Source organism: Phodopus roborovskii, unplaced genomic scaffold (assembly GCF_943737965.1).
Source record: "Phodopus roborovskii unplaced genomic scaffold, PHOROB, whole genome shotgun sequence".
In the NCBI taxonomy this organism is placed as follows: domain Eukaryota; kingdom Metazoa; phylum Chordata; class Mammalia; order Rodentia; family Cricetidae; genus Phodopus; species Phodopus roborovskii.
Window position 1 is genome coordinate 742,001 of NW_026125052.1, and position 20,297 is coordinate 762,297.

General features: G+C 42.3%; 1 protein-coding gene across 13 annotated transcripts in view; it reads left to right on the forward strand.

The window, feature by feature from the left end:
* The window catches only part of Synrg (synergin gamma), a 77,204-nt gene continuing 56,907 nt past the window's right edge, over window positions 1–20,297 (forward strand). For 7 of the 13 annotated variants that reach the window (XM_051182018.1, XM_051182332.1, XM_051182469.1 and 4 more), the window contains exons 1-6: window positions 2–148; window positions 8,555–8,595; window positions 12,350–12,468; window positions 15,520–15,650; window positions 17,854–17,959; window positions 18,604–18,715. In XM_051182018.1, coding sequence (XP_051037975.1) covers window positions 78–148; window positions 8,555–8,595; window positions 12,350–12,468; window positions 15,520–15,650; window positions 17,854–17,959; window positions 18,604–18,715 — 580 coding nt within the window. In that variant the 5' untranslated portion in view covers window positions 2–77. Of the gene's footprint in view, window positions 149–8,554; window positions 8,596–12,349; window positions 12,469–15,519; window positions 15,651–17,853; window positions 17,960–18,603; window positions 18,716–20,297 lie in introns of all 13 variants that reach the window. The other 6 variants (XM_051181812.1, XM_051181887.1, XM_051182187.1 and 3 more) reach the window with 2 other exon arrangements.

Sequence of the window (20,297 nt, forward strand, 5' to 3'; positions counted from 1 at the left end):
GCTTGGTGGGGCGGTGTCTGCCCCGGAAGTGCCTGTCTTCGGCTGACAGCTGCTGGCACGGCGGCGGCCCGAGCAAGATGGCGCTGCGGCCGGGAGCCGGAGCCAGCGGCGCGGCGGGGGCGGGCGCGGGGCCCGGCGGGGCAGGCAGGTGGGTCGGCGGGGCGGGGCGGGGCAGGGCGCGGGACCCGCAGGTAGGGCGGCGGGATGGGCAGGTGGGGCCGGGCTCAGGGGCGGCGGTTACGGGGCGCGGGCGTCCTGGGGACCCGCGGGGAGTGCGCTCCTGTGCTGGCGCCGCCGCCGCACCTGTCGCGGGGCCTCGAGCGCCCGTGTTTCCCTACCAGGCTTTCTGGGCTTGAACTACTATTGTTGGAGCGAGGCTGTGACAGTCTGGGCACAAAGCTGGAGGAACCGTTTGGAGAGTGCCTGTAGAGTATTATTGTCTTTCCTCTTATAAAGCGTCCTGTCCTGTCCTGTCCTTTTTCTTCACGTACAAATAGGAAAATCTGAAAACCATTGAATTAGTAATCGTTTTGAGATAGAGCTTGTCTTGTAGATTAACTCAACACTTGTCTATATCCTTTTAAAAAGACATTTTGAAACAAAGAATTCACTGAGCAAAAGCGGTATGCTCTTCTTACAACAAAAGCTTCCAGACTTTATTGAGCTCTTGAAAAAAAAAAAAAATCTGCCCTTTGTTATAGTTCAGATAATTATTAGCCTGTACTTCCTGTATCCAAAATGGCAAGGGGGCATTTGTAACTTAAGTTCATTATTATTTAACAAAATGTTTGATTCTAAAAAGTCTGCACCCCATTTCTATCATGACTCAGTCTGAGTTTGTTTAATTAGCTAACATATACAGCACACACATTCCGAGGTAAAATTAGCTTTTCATTTTTAAATATCCCAAGTTATCTTTGGAAAGCGAAGTGTTTGGAGTTTTTTTTTTTTTTTCCTTGTATTTTAATTTTGGAGTTACTTATACTCCAGACGGACGTGTAAAGGACTTAAGAGTTACCACCTCTTACAGGTGTATATATGTGATACACATACACACATGTGGGCTAGAAAAAAAAGCAGTCACTTGAATAAACCAACTGTATGTGGCTGGGTTTTCCACTTCCTCTATATACCTTTGTTTTGCTTCCTCCTCTGTTTTTGTTGGTTTCATTAGGGTTCTTTATTAGTGGTTAGTATAAATCGTTTTTGCTTTCAGAATGTGAATATGTACATGATGACAATTCCTAAAATATTCATAAATTGCGTTGGTCTAATCAAATGTATGATTAGATGGGACCAGTTCTAGGGATTTTGAAAGAATTTTATATTTTAGGCACGAATGTTTTCTTTATCTAAAAGAGAGAAGGAAGAACCACGGAAACAGAAAGTTAAGTGCATCTTTGAGTCTGGTTTACAGTACTTTAACCTCACTGGTCCAACCAGATGTGCTAGTGCGTGCCTATAATACCAGCTCTGAGGAGTGCTGGCAAGAGAATCAGGGGTCCAAAGACATCCTTAGCTACATGGAGAGTGTGAGGTCATCCTGGGCACCCTAATGTCCTGTCCTAGGGAAAAGAACAAGGATAATAAACGTATGTGCATGTTGACCCAACAGGTACCAAATAGATAGGGGACAGAAAAGTGGTTACAATGAAAGGCATGTGTTGTTACATTTATTAGGTACTTTCTCAGGTTGAAAAACTGTATACTCAGGAATATTTTGGTTTTGAGAAAGCATTGCTAAGGGCTAAAGTTATCTGATAAGAAAACTAACATAGTAGCATAGTATACTAAAGAAAAACAAAACCCAGCTCTCTCTCTCTCTCTCTCTCTCTCTCTCTCTCTCTCTCTCTCTCTTTCTCTTTCTCTCTCTCTCTCTCTCTAAGACTTCAGTGGAAACAAATTACAAACTAGAACTGATCTTGTAGCCTTTCTTCTGCCTTAGATACTATTTCTTGAGTACTTCCTTTTAGCTACTTAGTTTTCTAAAAGGCTAATCAAAGGCAGCCACATGCAAATATCCTCTTTTAACCAATCCAGTTTTGGACTAATACACTGAATGGACTATCCTAGAGTAACTTCATGAAACATACAAATGTCAAAATTTGCCTTTAACCAAGTAAAGCAGCAGAGTTGAAAAAAAAAAAAAATCTGGACAAGTCTAGCGACCCTGCTTGAGGCCATTAAATGCCTATGTGTGTAAAGTACTGTTTTGGAAATGTTCTTTGTTTTTTAAACAAAAGATGTCTTATTAATTTAATTCAGCCTGGTCTTGAACTCAACATAGAGCCTAGGGTAGCCTCAAACTTGTGTCTACCTCCACCTCACTAGTGCTAGATTTATGGGTGCCACCACACTGAGCTAAGCATTTTTATTCTTGATGCTCTAATGGGTTCTAAAGACTCAGTGGCCAGATTGTGCACAAGTAGCCTTAGCGCTCTTCGTCCCCCTGCTCTCTTACAAGCTCTGTGAGCATTTTCTGTCTCCATCTTCTGCAATTTCTTGCCTACCCTGGCATATTTTTTTTAACGTAAATATCTGTGGATTCCACCAAACCAAACAAAACAAAACAAATGGGCCACAGTGAAGTTGACTTTCAGCAGCACCCTGCAAGGGGGGGGGGGAGAAAAAGGAATTGAGGTTGTCCTGTGGGGAGGGGGTGGTGGGGTTAGCAAGCACTACAGGAGTAACAAGCACGCTGCAGAGCCTGATAGGCTGCTACTGGATGCAGAGAAAAGTTCCATGAGATGGAAAGGAAAGGTATGCAAACCAGAGAAGGCCAAGAGGGTAAACTAAGGTGGACTCTGACTGCCCAGCTGTTCATCCTCTGGCAGGCTCTTTACTGAATGGCTGTCGGAAGATGCCTTTCACCAGTGCTATATTAGATTAGAAACCAGAGCCTGAGCTTAGAAGAGCCATTGAGGAGACTGTATTTAAGAATCCAGGCCTGAGACATGAAAGCTGGTAGCGAGTGTGGGTTGGTAGCAAAGGCTCATAACAAGCAGAACTCCAGGCTGAAGACTTGCCATTCAGTTAGCATTCATCCCTTCAAGTCAAATTTTTGGAAACTTTGCTGGCATTCACACCCTATACCCCACCCCATCCATCCCTGTCCTTCCCTCAAGCTTTGCCCGACTTAGCTGCTTGTCTAGCCAGTCTTAATATTATTTGTCAGGGCCTGGCTTGGGGTGGGCTTCAGGCTTGCTTCCAAGCCTCACAACCTCAGTTCAATCCCAGGGACTCACATGGTACAAGGAGAGAACTGACTTCCCTGAGTTGTCCTCTTACCTACCTCCACATGGACACACACACACACACACACACACACACACACACACACACACACACACACACTAAATTAACAAAAAAGAATGTTAGGGGACTAGAGAGAAGATGGCTATGCTGTGAGCACTTGCTGCTCTTCACCTGAATTCTATTCCCAGCACTCAGATAGGGGAGGAGGCTCATAACTGCCTGTAAGCCCAGCTCCAGGGGATCTCATGCCCTCTTCTGGTCTCCTCAGGTATCCACACACAGAATCATACACAGAAAAGAAAACCTTAGTATATATAGTTTCCTAAATATTTCAGTCATAAAAATACAGAAGTCACTAAGCAATTTGGGTTGTTAAATTTTTACTAGAATAAGTCATGTTTATCAATACAGTTACATTGTTCTTATGTGTGCTTAATTTTTCAAGTAGCTTTTATTTACCTATCATAGGTATTCTTTTAAAATCATTTTTTAGATTTATTAATGTGTGTGGATTTTTGCCTCTATGTGTGCACCACACACGTACCTGGTGCCCTCAGAGGTCAGAAGAAGGTGACAAATCCCCTGGAAATATAGTTACAGGTGACAGTGAGCCACCATGTGGATGCTGGGAACTGAACCTAGGTCCTCCACAAGAGCAGCTCACTAACCATCTCTCCCATCCACTATCTTGTCTCTGTGGTCACCTTAGCTGGGAGCTTGAGAAACATTGGGTCCTGCTTTCTCACGTAGCAGAGGGGACAGTAGACAGGATAATGGGGGGGGGGGATCTGAAACTGGATAAAAGAGAATACAATTCACTCCAAGTTTTTACTGAGATGCTCTGCTATACTGGTGACTTGTATTTTTACTGCTGGTTTGCAAAGTCTTGATGGGTTGACTACTTACCTGCATTCTTTCTACTAAGTTTATCCATCTTAGCATGTAAGTGATGACCAGAGCATTCCTTTAACACAAACTTTTTATCTAGTGAACAGAGCCTAGTATGGTGGCACACATCTATAGTCCTAGTTACTCAGGAGGTGAGGCAGGAGGATCCCTACAGCCTAGAAGTTCCATGCAAACCAGTTAACACACGGCTCAGCTATTATTGCCTCTTGTCTGCCACTAGGAAAGAAGGCTTACTCTTGGGGCCTGCTTGTTAGCAGCAAGATTCACTCAGTGACCCAGCCCCTCTAAATAAGCCCTAAGTAGCATACAGGCAGATGGACGTCCAACTAGAATGCTAATCTGCCATGTAGTTAAAAGGAAACAAAACAAAATAAAACACTAAATTGCTTTAGAACCATGGACTCTAAAGTTGAGTTTCATGGGAAAGTGGGAGGACCCGAGTAGTAAAAAACAAAACAAAGCTACAAGGGCTTCTGAATTTGACATGGAGTTCCTGGTGCTCCCTAAGCTACACAGAAACTCTCAAGTCGCTGACTCTGAAGTTGAGAGACTTTCCCAGTCAAGAGTTTTCCTTTCTTAGTGTGGAGAGCTGGTGCAGCCCTAACAGCACTGGCTGCTCTTGCAGAAGACTCAGGTTTTATTCTCAGCTCCCACACATGTCGGCTTGTTAGCAGTTGTAAGGCCAGTGTACAGGGTCTGACACCCTCTTCTGGCCTTCATGGGCACTGCTTGCTTGTGTGGGGGTGGACATATATGCAGCCCAAAACACTCCTACACATAAAGTAATTTCTCAAAAAAAAAAAAAAAAAAAAAAGCCTTCTTGATTTGTCTTCTTTCCAGACTCAGCGAATGGACTAGTTCCTCAAAGCAGACCCTGTGTGATTGTTAGTCCCATTCCTTCACAAATCTTGTTTCCAGGAAGTAAAGCTCTGGTGTACATCCTCCTGAACCTTTCTCCCTGCTGATGCTTCTTCTCACAGAAGACCATCGTTTCCAAGGCACTGGCTTTTTTCTTAATCTTCATCTGGACAAGCTTTGCTGCAGCAGTAGACTACCTTCTTGAACTCTGCCCTTAGTTCTGAGCTGCTCCCTTGCCTCTCAGTGTCCACTCTCCTCGGTTTCCAGTGTAAGAATCCAAGGTTGCCCGTGGTGCCATCTTGCTACATGTGCCTACTTCCTTGCTTACGTTATGCATTTTTGTGCTTTCTTTATATATATATTTGGATTGCTGAATTTTTTCAGGTCTTTCTACAAGACAGGGTTTCTCTCTGGCTGTCCTAGAACTTTGCTCTGTAGACCAGGCCAAGATCTCACCGAGATCTCAGAGAGAGCCACCTGCCTCTGTCTCTGCCTCTTGAGTACTGGGATTAAATGTGTGCACCCCCTCACCCAGCTTCCGTTTCTGACTGCCTAGTGGGCTGCTCCTCGAGGGCCCTTCCCCAGCACCTTTCTCCCCAGGCCTATACAGCAGACTTCCATGTCCTTGCGATTGTCCCAGCTCAGCATCCCCTTCGCCGTTCTCTACTTTCCCACTGCGGCTCTGCACACTGTCAGCTACCAGGTTCTCTGGAGTCTTCCTTCTTCACATCTTTTGCCCACTTCTTTTCCATCCCTCATGCCTTATTTATTACTCTTTTTAAGTCACTCATTAGGAACACCATGATAGTTTCTTGGCTAGTTCTTTTTACTTCAAGTCTTTCCATATGCTGTCATTAAAGTAACCTCCCAAAGTACACTTTGTGACATGTTGTTCTTCCTCTCAAAATGTCTGATGGCAGATAATGGCACATCCAAACCACAGTGGCATACCACTCCATGTCCTTTTGGGTAACTGTTTCTATATGGTGTGTGTGTGTGTATGTGTGTGTGTGTGTGTGTATGGGACTGACAGATGGGTCTGTGGTTAAGAGCAGTGGCAGCACTTCTAAAGATACGATGTTTGATTCCTAGGACTCACATGATGGTTCACAATCATCTGCAACTCTAGTTTGCCAGAGGGTCAAACTTCCTCCTCTTACCCGTGCAGGCACCATGTGTGCACGTAGTAGCCAGACATACATGTAGGCAAGAGATCTTTATATCACACACACACACACACACACACACACACACACACACACAAAGGTGTTGTGTGGGATGTGAAAACAGAATCCTGTGCATTGCTGGTGAGAATATGGACTGGTGCAGCCACCATGGGAAATAGAATTATCTGACCTAGCAGTTTCACTCATAGGTACATAACAAAACGAACCAAAGGATGATTCAGGAACTCACACAGCAGTGTTCATAGTAGTATTGTTCACATGAGCCAACAGGTAGAAGGAACACAGGCATCCATGTGGAGATGGGAGGATAAACAGTATGCTGTGCACATTGAGTTGGATCAAAGTTGTGGAAGGGACGGAGATGTTAATGCCTGCTATAGTGTGGATGACCCTGGACCAAGCTTACCTAAGTGAAACAACCCAGATACTACCTGGTTCTAGTTAATACTTAGACTTGGAATAGGTAAATTTACAATTGACAAAAATAGCGGGGCTGGGGTGTGGTGGTTTACTGTTAATGGCACTAGAGTTTCTGCTTGTGCTGAAGGAAAAGTTCAGGACATGGACAGTGGTGGTGATGGCTTCAACATTGTGTTGCCCTCATTATCACTGAATCATATACTTGAAATTATTCATATTTTGTAATATGTTTATACATATAATATATGCATAATATATAATATGTACATATATTGTGCATACCAGCTCCTGACATAGAACTTTCAAAATAAAAAATAAACATTTAAAAGTCCTATGGCTGGGCACTGTGGCTCATGCTTGTAGTTCTAGCACTGGGGAGGTAGTGAGTGCAAGGAGGATGTTGTGAGTGCAAGGACAACCTGGACTACGTAGTTCTAGGCCAGCCTAGACTACAACATGAGACCTGTGAGACCCTACCCTATTTAAAGAATAAATAGACTTGATATCTCACTGTGTAGCCCTGGCTTACCTTGAACTCCCTGCCTCTCAACTTCTGGCTTAAGATCCATCCACCTTCCTTCTTTCCTCCCTTCCTTCCCTTCCTTCCTCCACTGGGGACTGAGCCCAAGGCTTTGCATAGGCTATGTTAGTGTCCTACCACTGGACTGCACCTTGACAATGTGGTTGTTTTAAATCATATATTTAGCCACAGATCATCTTTTTTTAAATGATTTATTTTTTTTTCTTATTTTATGTACATTGGTGTTTGCCTGCATGTTTATTTGTAATGAGGGTATTAGATCTTGGAATTACAGACAGTTGTTAGTCACCATGTGGGTGCTGGGAATTGAACCCTGGTCCTCTGGAAGAACAGTCAGTGCTCCTAACTGCTGAGCCATCTCTTCAGCCCCCACAGATCATCTTGATTGATGTCCTGAATCTCCAACCTCAGAACTTTTGCCAAAACTGTATATTGTACAACTCTTCTTTTTCCCTTTAACAAGCTTAAAGCCAACTCCGCAGATCCTCCCAAGGTATAACCTAAAAATTAACCTTGCTCTTCTAAGCTCTTAGTGTTTGGACCTTGCTTAAAATAGTACACTTACCCTGCTGTGTAATTATTTGCCTGCACCTGTGCATTCAAGATTGCAAGCTGTTTCAGTCCTTCCATATAGTAGATGCTCATTAAATGTTCACTGAATGGACATGAATCCAGCCCTCTCATTTCATGGATGGAGAATTTTTAATACAGGGAGGTCACAAGGTGACAGAGTCAGGAATAGTGCCATGGCCTTCTGTTTTCTATTTCAACCCCCTACCCCCAAAAAAGTTCCCTCCACATTGGCAAGCTGATACTTTGCATCATGGGAAATTTAGTCTTTAATTTAATTTATGGCTTTTCAAGACAGGGTTTCTCTGTGTAGCTCTGGCTGTCTTGGCACTCGACTCTGGCCTCAGACTCACAGAAATCTGCCTTCCCAGTGCTGGGATTAAAGTTGTGTGCCACCACACCTGGCTGAAATTTAGTCTTTATTAATATTAACAATTCTGGGGCTAGAAAGATGGCTCAGCAGTTAATAACATTTGCTGATCTTGCAAAGAACCTGGATTTAGTTATCAGCATGCACATGGCAACTCACAACTTTTTGAAATTCCAGTTCTAGGGGACCCAACACCCTCTTCTGAGTCTATGGGCATTGCATTCATGCAATGCAAAGGCAAGCATGCAGGCAAAGGACAAATGTAAAATGTTTTAAATATACTAAGAAGTCAGCATTGTATTACTGACCTGATACCAGGCTCTTGTCTGAGTTTTTCATTTGTGTGAGAATCAGGTTTTGTCTGGAATCTTATATATATATGTATATATATGTGTGTGTGTGTGTGTGTGTGTAGATACTGATATATTTGTATTCCTGTTTCAGCTTCATGTTTCCTGTTGCAGGTGGAATGAGACCCCCTCAAGGTATGTGAGAGCCTACATTTCTCTGCCAGTACTGGAATGGAACCTAGGGTCTCACACTCTGGGCAAGCACTTTGCCCCTAACCCACATTCTCAGCCCCAAACTGAAGTTGTCATTCACTGTTTCTGAATCAAACGGATAAGTAGAAGATATTGCTGCCCATTGAAGTAAATTTATCTTATAGTCTTAACTCTGTATGACACCTTCTCTTAAAATTTCCTTTAAAAATGTTTAATTTGGGGATTGAAAGGATCACTCTTCATGTTTCCCAAACTTACTTGCCCATTATATCAGTAGGTTATTATTTAATCTCAGAGATGAAGGAAAGCTATTCAGAGCAAGAACACTGAGGGCCCTGAAACAAGCTGTCATCCCCTTGTCTTCCACTGTCCTTGTGTCAGAGGGCGGGAGCTGTTACCTTGTGCTTCCCAGTGTCTCCAGCACCCTGGCTGCATGTGTGGTAGATCCCATGTGATATTGGTTGAGTGCATAAACAAACCTCTTCAGTATCTTGTGCATGCTTTTCCTGTGTGTCATGGTCTTACTATAATGATGTGTATAAAGGAGATATGCTATCCTGATTTAAAAGTCTTTAAGCTATGATAATATACACCTTTAATCCCAGGACTTGGGAAGTGGAGACAAGCCAATCTCTTAAATTTAAGGCTGGTCTGCAAAGTCAGTTCCAGGCCAGCCAGGGCTACATAGTGAGGCCCTGGAGTGGGGGGGGGGCAAGGAAAGGAAGGAAGGAAGGAAGGAAGGAAGGAAGGAAGGAAGAAAGAAAGAAAGAAAGAAAGAAAGAAAGAAAGAAAGAAAGGGAAGAAAGAAGGAGCCGGGTGTTAGAGGTGCACACCTTTAATCCCAGCACTTGGGAGGCAGAAGCAGGAGGATCTCTGTGAGTTCAAGGCCAGCCTGAGCAGAGTGAGTTCCAGGACAGGCTCCAAAGCAATACAAAGAGAAACCCTGCCTCGAAAAGCAGAAAAGAAAGAAAAATACATCTCAGGCAGCTATGGGGGCATATGCCTATAATTCTAGCATTTGAGAGGCTGAGGTGGAGTTGTGAATTTGAGCCAGACTGGACTATATAGCAAGACCCTATCTCAATAAAAAAAATAAAAGGATTCGAGTCTCAGTTTTATCCCTGGAAGTGTCCCTATTCAGTATACTCCTGTAGAACTGGAGCCCACTGGTATCAATTCTAGCCATACCTTGAAGGTACCGAGAGTTTGGGTATAAAATTTTGACCCATTCTGCTATAGACAAGAATTGAGGGAAGAATTTACCTACACCTGTCTTGCTTCTTTCTGCTCCATTCTGCCATTTCATCAGCTTCCCCTCTACTCCCCTTGGCCTCTACCTGTTGCTGAAAAGTGGCCCTTCTCACGAAGCTAGTGCCGGTTGCTATGGTGGAATCACTGGGGAAACAAACTTCGTAGGTCGCCAGGAGAGAGGAAAGATAAAGGGCACTTAGAGGAGGTGGGAATTAGCTCACTCTGACTTTGCTTCCATCAGTGGAAGAGGTTGAGACCAGTTTTCCAAGGGTCAGTTGTATTCTTTTAATTGTGTACATGTGTATGTGTCCCAGGTTTACATCAAATGGTTTAAGGTATTTAAGGTACACTGTCACACAGAGTTATGTTTACTGCTGTGTGTGGTTCGTTGCTTTTTTTTTTTTTTTTTTAACTCTTTGAGGCAAAAATCCACATATGGAACAAAGAAACTGAACAAGAAAAAGATCCCAAGGATGGCCTGATAATTTTAAATTCCAGAATTAGGATTTTTTTTTCAAATGTGTGTACGTGTGCATGTGCAAATGCATGTGAGCATGTATTTGTGTACCACATGTATGTTGGAGCCCCTGAAGGTCAGAAGAATTGTCATATTCTCTGGATCTGGAGTTACAGGTGGTTATGAGCCACCATGTGGGTGCTAGGAATTGCACTGAGGTCCTCTGTCAAGAGCAGTAAGTGTTCCTAACCATCCCCTCCAGTCCCTGAATTGTTTTGGAGGGGTGTTTTGTTGCTGTTTTTAGTGATTTAAAAAATAATGTCCCTGGGGTGTTAAGTAAGCCAGTAATTTTGCATTGGGCTGCATTTGTGACTGTCCTCAGATCAGCTGCATGCAGCCCACAGGTTGGACATGCCCGCTAGAATCAATGAGATTGCAGGGTATGGTGAAATGCAAAGTTAGATTGTAATTTGTGCTCAAGCTATATTTTAATTCACTGACATGCACAAGGCATAGGGAACGGTTCCTGTGTATGGTAGACATTCACTGTCACTAAGCCCCAGGGCTATGCATTTGTCCTCCCCTGCTCTTGGGACTATTTCACTGGGGAAGTCTTAGAGGTACTGGTGTACATGGCACTTTGCCCATGGGTTTCCTGGCCTTGTGTCACGTGTGCTTCACACAGCAGTGACTGTTGTGTAAATGTTCAGGTAAGGGAGGGGAAGAAGAATAGCATTTCTTTGATATTAAAAATAAAACATTAAATGGTTTTTCAGATGAGAAGTGTTGCAGAACAAAGTTAAGAAAAACCAGGAGTGCTGCAACTCCAGCACTTAAGAAGTTAGAGGCCAACCTGGTTATATAGTGAGTTAGAGAGGGAGAGGGAGAGAGAGAGTCCTAGAGACAGACATGCAAGCATGCAAACATGCAGAGAGAGCAAATACTCATGGTACCATGGGTAGTAAACAACCCATTCATTTGGATTCCATAGTTCATGATCTTAAGTGTTATTATCCACTGTTATATAACAGAGGACCCCAAAACTTTACAAAATAAGCATTGTGTTATTTTGCAATGTGCCTATGAGTCAGGAATCTGAGAGCAGCTTTGCTGGGTGGTTCTGGCTCAGAGCATCTTGTGAATTGCAGTAAATCTGTCAGGCAGAACTACAGTCATCTGAAGGTTTTATGGAGCGGAAAGATCTGCTTCCAAGATGGCTCATTCAAGGTGGCAGACTCAAGCTGCCTCTTTGGAGGAGGCTCCAAATCTCTACCATGTACTTCTGTGATGAAGCTAATGACTAACCTTGGGAGCCAAGGTGTGCCATGCACCTGTGATTACAGCTTTGCGAGATGGATGCAGGAAGATCAGGCTAGCCCTTCAGTCATATCAGATCTTGTTTCAAAAAGAACTAGGCTGGGAGTTACATGCTGTTATCACCAGAGGATCCTGTTAGCTGTACAGGTTCAGTATGGGAAGAAATGATACAAGTGTATGAATACCAGGGGGCAGGAATCACTGGGGCCCACGGAGAAGACTGAGTACTGTATTTAGGCCAAGTCATTAATTTCATATCCACATTTCAAGTTCTGCAGAACCAGTATTATTACTTTCACTTAATACAGACCCTTTAATACAGTTCCTCATGTTATGGTGACCCAACCATATAATTAATTTCGTAGCTGCTTCATAACTATAATTTTGATGCTGTTGTGAATTATAATGTGAATATCTGTGTTTTCTGATAGTTTTAGCTAACCCCTGTGAAAGGGTAGTTCCAATCCCCAAAAGGGGTCTAGACCAACAGGTTGAGAACCACTGACTTAACAGATGGAATTCAATAGCTTGCCCAAGATCACATAGCTAAATAGATGATGGAATTCTCATTCAAGCCTCTCATCATGTCTATATTCATTTTCCATTGTACTGTGCAGCTTTTCAATTAGCAAGTCTTCTGGGTGTTGTGGTTTCAAGGAAATAAACCTTCGAACATGTTGATTTTAATAAAGTCTTTGTATTTTCCAACAGGCCTGATGCCAATGCAACAGCAAGGGTTTCCTATGGTCTCTGTCATGCAGCCCAATATGCAAAGCATGATGGGAATGAACTACAACTCTCAAATGTCCCAGGGACCCATTGCAATGCAGGTACTTGCTTCTTAGTTGATTGTTTATAAAGTTCTTGTTTGTTGTTAGGCACCTGCATGTCACAAGCTATGGCTTTAAGAGCTCAATGTTATGTTTAGAAATAGTTTGCATTTTATGAAGTTTTATCTATCATCTATCTATCATCTATCTACTTTTCAAGGCAGGGTTTCTATTTAGCCCTGGCTATCCTGTAACTCACTCTGTAGAGCAGGATGGCCTTGAACTCACAGAGGTCTCTTGTCTCAGCCTCCCAAGTTGTGCACCACCACTGTCCAGGATTATGGAGTTTTATGGAAATCTGGGTTCAGGTGATCCCCTTTGCCTTGACTGTCCTGAGTAGTTGGAATTGAAGGTGTGTGCCACAGTGCAGCTCAAACTCAAAGACTCACACATGGCAGGTGACTGTCTCAGTTACTTTTCTATTGCTGTGATAAAACACCGTGACAAAGGCAATTTATAAAAGAAAGAGTTTATTAGGGCCTTACAGCTTTAGAGGGTGAGTCCATGACCATCATGGTGGGGAGCATGGCGGCAGGCAGGCAGGCAGGCAGGCAGGCCCTGGAGCAGTAGCTAATAGGTCACATCCTTATCCACAAATGAGAGGCAAAGAAAAGAGGTAACTGGGAGTGGTGCTGGGTCTTGAAGAATCAAAGCCCATCCCTATGACCCACCTCTTTCAACAAGGCCATGCCTCCTCAACCCTCCCCAAATAGTTCCACCAACTGGGGACTAAACATGCAAATATACGAGCCTATGGGGGGGTCATTCTTATTTAAACCACCGCAGGAACTGTTCAGAATAAATGTTAGTTATTGGAATTAGTAGAATAGACAATGGAGCTGTATGTTCGTTCTTCCTTTCTTTCTTTCTGGAACTATATTTTTGTATGACCTAAGAAATAAAAGCTGAAGTAGAAAAATCTTGGTAGGGAAGGTAGGGGAGGTATGAGAGGAGTTGGCTTAGCAATGGAAGTGCTTGATGGCAAGAATGAGGGTGGCATTTGGACCTCGGAAGCTCATTTAAATGTCTGGTGGGCATGGTGCCCTGCATATAAATCTAGGCCTAGATGGTGGAGACAGAGGATCCCCAGAGTAAGGCAGCTAGGAAAACTAGCTATGCCGGTGAGCACTGGGTTTGAATGAGAAGCCACAACCCAATAAATAGGTGGAAGAGTAATTGAGGGTTATTCTGGCCATCAACCTGGGCCTCCACATGCATGTCTACCTAGGTACAAGAGCACACCCTCACACATACACACACACACACACACACACACACAGAGAGAGAGAGAGAGAGAGAGAGAGAGAGAGAGAGAGAGAGATTGGGGGATAATAAATAAGTTTTAGAAAGACAATTTTAGAATTTTAGAAAGAGAATTGACACTATCTGTAAGGCCATCTAAAGTTGATCTTTGGAATCTAATCTGAGCAGGCAGAGAAGCGGGAGAAGTGAGGCCTTAATGAGGGTGGTGGGTAGGAGAATGATGAAATGAACAGAATTGGGGTTACTAAGAAGAAAATGCCTGGTATAGATGAGCTGAAAGGGTGGGAGGTGGAAGCCAAGTGTAAGGATGCTTAAAATAAAATGTGGTGGCACATGCCTTTAATCCCAGCCCTCAGGAAGCAGAGGCAGGCAGATCTCTGTGAGTTTGAGGCCAGCCTGGTCTACAGAGTGAGTTCCAGGACAGCCAGGGCAGTTAGACAGAGAATCCCTGTCTCAAAAAAAAAAAAAAAAAAAAAAAAAAAAAAGTTTGTGGAGGCCCATTTCTTTTTGCTGATGGGTGAATGAGTGACAATAGAATGGGAAAATAGAACTGAGAGATTGGGTGTGGTTGCAGGGCTGTGGTGAGGAAGTCAAAGACCAGAGACTTGAAAGGTACAGAATTGGATGAGTCATCTGTGGGTAGAATAGAATAAAAATGCATTTTAACTCTTCAGTTGAAAATTAAAGTCTGGCCTGTAGAAGGGGAGGGGAAGAAGGAGAGGACGAGGGAGAGGAGGGATCCTGAGTTTAAAGCATCCTGATTCTAGCTTGAACAACAAAGCTAGACCCCCATCTCAATAAGAAACAGCATGAAGTTAAGGGTTGGTAGACATGTGAACAAGGTGCAGTAGTGAATGGGGAGTTTGTTACCAAAACTGTATCCAGATGTTTTTAAAGGAACAAGTGCTCCCCACTTCCAAGACAGTAGAAGCAGTGGTCTCTGGTAGGCTTCAGTAGCATCCACAGTTCAAAAGGGAAACTGTTGGGAAAAGCTACTCAGGGAAAATTTCTGTATTGTTACTCTAACTTTAATGTTAGAGTTTGTGAGTGGTATTGTGCTGAGGGATTCTTATTTCTGGATGCTTTAACTAAGTGTATTTTATTCTATTGAGTGTAATTTACTATTGTTTAAATCTATGTTACTTGTAAAAGTTTAGTCTATTACAACTTGATATGAATATCAAAATATTTATCTTTTGTTAGGTTTTATTTGTTTTATGTATATGAATGCTTTGCCTGCCTTTATATTTTTTGTACCACATGTGTGCCTGAAGCCAGTCAAGGTCAGAAGGGTCCATCTAATCCCCTAGAACTGGAGTTACAGGTGGCTTAAGATACCATATGGGTGCTGGGAATTGAACCCTGGTCCTCTGTAAGAGCAGCCAGTGCTCTTAACTGCTGAGCCATCTCTCCACCTCCAAAATTTTATTATGTTATAAATCTTGGAAACAAGTTCAGTTTTATGTGTGGACTGCCATATGCCAGGGTCTTCACTGATGCTGGGAAAACAGAGATGCATACATATGCTATGACACCTTTCCTCATAGCATGTGGACTTCTGAGCACACTGACGTGTAACCCTGTGCTTCTGTGAAGCCTGAAGGAGTTTACCTCAATGGTGTCCTCTGACACTAACAGGAATATGCAGCCGATGTTGTTTTAATCTTCCACTAGACTGTATCATATATCTTACTATTAAAAATACTATGAAATAATTTTGCCAAGTTTATTAATAATTAAAAAGAAAACATATACATTACTTAATCTGTTGCCTATTGTTTCTTCTAGGCAGGAATACCAATGGGAGCAATGCCAGCAGCAGGCATGCCTTTCCTGGGGCAGCCACCATTCCTGGGCATGCGTCCTCCAGGCCCACAGTACACTCCAGACATGCAGAAGCAGTTTGCTGAAGAGCAACAGTAAGAGTCGCCCAGGATCCAGGGATAACAGGGTTACACAGTTGCAGCTATTCTATAGATTATCAAATGTTCTGCAGTTTGAAGCTGAAAGAGATACATTGTCTTTAGAACACTTTAAAAAAGGGTTTGTTGTTTCATTTTGAGACAGAGACCTTTAAATCCTTCTGCAAGAAGTTTAGAACCAGTTGAGTGGGGTGGAACTTAACTTGTAAGCCCAGCTTCTTGGGAGGCTTGTGTGAATTTAAGGCCAGGGGGCCAGTATAATAGGAGTCTATCTCACACAAAACAAGACAAAAATATAGAGTAAAATGCTTTCAGTTCTAAGAGGTACCTGAAATGAAGCAGTTTGTCAGCACAGGTTACAAAGTTACTAACAAACTTGGTTGTTTGGCTGGCGGTGCTCCTCAGAGCATGGCTCTTGCTGCTGGAGGCTCTGCCTTCCTTCCCAAAGGAATTCCCTGTATATTTGATTGGTTTTTGTCCTTTTTTGTTGTTTTGATTTCTGGAGTCAGAATAACAAAAAAGGCCCAGGGTGGTTTTGAATTTGCAGTCTTTGTGCCCAAATGCTGGGATTATAGGTTTTTGCTTCTACACCCAGCTTCCTAAATTGGTTGTTGTTGCTGCTGCTGCTATTTGATGGTACAGCTAAGCAACTGCTATACCGCAGAGCCTGCATTTTACTTTCTTACATGCAGAACAAGTTTGCCTTTATGTTCATCTGCCTCCCTGGTATTGGTGACTTCTCAGTGCACCAAGACTGTTTGCTCTACTGCTGGAAATCTAGGGGTGGAGAAAGGGGTTCGTGTTCTCTACCAATTAAATAATTAAAAGCAGGAAAGAAATAAAACTGGAGATCCATGGAGTCCCAAAAGAGCCATCATATGGTACCTCGGGGATCAGGGATCCCTCTTGGGGTTCTTTGTCTCATTGATGATACAGTTTAAGAATGGACATGAAGGGGATTTCGAGGATAAAGAACAGATTCAAACAGAAGCTTATGGACAGTTTATCAGAGTTTGAAAGGAAAACTCCAGGGCAGGCAAACTATAACTCTCACAGATGCTTAAAGGGGGAGGATGGGGAGGATAAGATAGTGTGGAGGTCAACCACGTGGCAAGGCCAAGAATCTTAGAAACAGTTAGGAAGCCCAAAGCATTAGGAGTTTAAGAGCACATTTAGGCTGTGGCCAGCATTCCAGAAGAAGAGGAAGAGGAAAAAGAAGGAGGAGAAGGAGGAGAAGAAGAAGAACCCAGAAAAGAAGAAAAAGAAATAATTATACTTTTCTCACTTTTCTGAGTCAGAACCCAGAAAGGTGGACACCTCATAGGGACTGAACCAGGGGGGAAGGGATTCTGGGAACAAAAGGCATGTTATCTTTTTTAATTGATAACTTGGAAAAATATTTTAAAATTAAATATAATTACACAGCCAGGAGGTGGTGGCACACACCTTTAATCCCAGCACTCAGGAGGCAGAGGCAGGCAGATCTCTTGAGTTTGAGGCCAGCCTGGTCTACAAAGCTACACGTAGAAACCCTGTCTGGAAAAATTTAAAAATTGTGTGTGTGTGTGTGTGTGTGTTTACACTATTCTTCTGCCTCCCTCTTTGGTTCCTCCCTTGAGGTCTTTCAAATCTATGGCCTCTTAAGTACAACCTACTTAGGCCATGTTATTTTACTTGTAGGTATATAATTTCAGGGCTGACCACTCAGTGTTAGGTAACCAACTGAGGGGCTCTTTCCTGAGGTGACCCTGCCTTCTTGGGGTCCTTGGACGTGCCCCTTGGGTTAGCCCTGAGGGGAGGGACAAGGGCATGTCTCCACCTAGAGGTGGGTTTCCCTCTTTACACTTGCAGCTGTCTCAACTGTAGGAAGCTGTCTGTCATAGGCCCTGGGTTTCATACCCAGCCTCACCACTACACACCACCAAAAAACAAACAAACAGAAAACTTTTTTTTTGTCTTGAAAATTTGGTAAGAAATAAAAGCATACATGTAAATTAAGTGAACCATTCTATAAATTCATTTAAAATATTTTAGAGCTAGTATATAGAAGAAACAGATTTTTTAAAGAGAATTACATATAATTAAGAGTGAAGATTATCATTTTAGAACTGCAAGTGGGTATTGCTGAAGCGATAATAAATATCTGAATGGAACCATTACTACTTGAAACTGAATGTTAATGTAATTGTTTTCCCCTTAGAAAACGATTTGAACAGCAACAAAAACTCTTAGAGGAAGAAAGGAAAAGACGTCAGTTTGAAGAGCAAAAACAAAAGCTCAGACTTTTGAGTAGCGTGAAACCCAAGGTGATGTATGCACATCCCCACCCAGCATGCATGCATGCTCTGCACATGCCTCCTCTCATTCAGGCACCAGCCCAAGCTGAGGCTGCAATGGATTTCTTTATATCATGGTTTACCTAAGTCCTAAAGGGAAGGGTTTTTCTTTGTCTATACAGATAGATGTGCAATTGTTGGGGAAACAAGCATCAGCCATTGTCTTTTCAACTCTTTTTTAACCACCATGTTGGTAATCTTTTTTCTTGGGAATCATTGGTCATAATGGGATGGTAGGAAGTGGATTTGTCAGGTTCCTCATAGAACATTTAGTATCTCATAGCCCTGTCCCGTAGTATTTGAGAATGAACCTTTAAAAGTTATTATATTCTGTAGAATATCTTTTTATGCCTTTATTTTATATTGATGCCTTTCTGATTTCAGAAGTACATAGTGAGAATATTGGAACTAAAGCCATTCCTGTATTCTTGCACTTGAGTGTCAGAAGCTGGAGAATGGCTGTGGGTTTGAGGCCAGTCTGGGACACACTGAGCTCTAAAACTGTGTCTCAAAAACAAAAAGGAGAAAAGGACATCAGAAATAGGTCTCTGTGTATTAGTTTGAGAATGGAAGACTGTGGAAGACAAGGGAAAAACTAGGTTTTTGTCTTGCAGACAGGAGAGAAGAACAGAGATGATGCTTTGGAAGCCATAAAAGGAAACTTAGATGGATTTTCCAGAGATGCTAAGATGCACCCTACTCCAGCATCACACCCCAAGAAACAAGGTAGTTTTCATCTTAAGAAACACAAAAAAGCATTCTTTTCTTGGAAGTTGGTTGATATCTCCCCATGTTCAGTTGGCTTCTGTGTGAAGGTTAGTGCTGAGTTTTTTCTTCAAGCTAAATGCAGATTTGAACATTTTAAAATGTAAAGGATCTGACTCAGTTAACAGCTAAGCTGGAGGTTAAAGTCCTTGGTCCTGTGACTTACACATCACTTTAATAACTCCCCAGAAATTTGTATAGTGAGTGTACTGATGCTAGGAAAATCTTTTGTGCCAGGCGGTGATGGTGCACACCTTTAGTTCCAGCAGTTGGCAGGCAGAGGCAGGTGGATCTCTGTGAGTTTGAGGCCAGCCTGGTCTACAGAGTGAGTTCTAGGACAGCCAGGTCTACACAGAGAAACCCTGTCTGGGGGAAGAAAAAAAAAAAAAGAAAAGAAAAGAAAAAAGAATGTCTTTTGTTCTGGGCATGGTGGTGCACGCCTTTAATCTCAGTATTCATGAAGCAGAAGGCCTCTGAGCTAGAGGCCACTCTGGTCTGCCAGGAGAGACCCCTACTTAAAAGAAGAAAAAAGAAAGTCTGTTGACTCAAAGAAATGTGTGAGTTTACTAGTTCATCTTCATTATTGTGAAATGTGAATTCTTATAAGCTAGGTCAGATGTTGTTGTTCATGTGACAAAAGTTAGAAATTCTCAAAATATCCCATTTTTAAATAGTCATGGTTATAATACTCCTCAGGAAAGCTCAGTTTCTTCAGTAAATTTCTTTATAGTTTTTGATTGTGAGGTAATCAAATAAAATTGCCTTTTAGAAAAGCAGGGTAAAGAGGGTTTTTTTTTCTTGATATTTTGTTATCATTTTAAATACTTAGCAGTTGAAATTGTCTTCAAAATGTTTTCTCATCTCTTTGAAATTAAATATTTTCACATTTTGTTATCAGCTAATTTCAATAATAATATACCACTAATGGACAAACCATTTTCATAAATCATCAAATCAAAAATATTATATTCTGCTAGAAAATATTGTATCAATAAATTTTATCTTAAATCCTTGTGTTTTAGTATCTAAGTTAATATCAGGAGAAAACAATATTGACATTGTTATCAATGCTTTTTTTTAGTATTTATTTTTATTTACATGTGTCTGTATTTTGGTGTCCACCAAGGCCATCAAATCCCCTGCCCTGGAGTTATAGGCTGTTATTACACTGATATGGGTGCCAGGAACCACACTAGGTCCTCTAGAAGAATGTTAAGTGCTCTTAACCACTGAGCCATCTCTCCAGCCTTGATTTTTCTGGCTTAGAAAAATCTGGTCTGTTCATTTCACCGATTAGATAATTATGTACCTTGATTCCTATTACCAAAATCATGCCCAAAGTAAAGTACACACTAAAATTGGAAGGAGAATAGGTACTATCAATCATTTTGAGGTAAAGAAAAGTATGTCTAGAATTGAACTTATTTATAAGACACACAAGCTAGTAATGAAGTGATTCAGGCAGAATGGTGTCTTAGCCCTGTAATCTCAGCACCAGGAGGTCAAGTTGAGGAGCTGTGAGCTTGAGGCTAGCCTAGAGTAC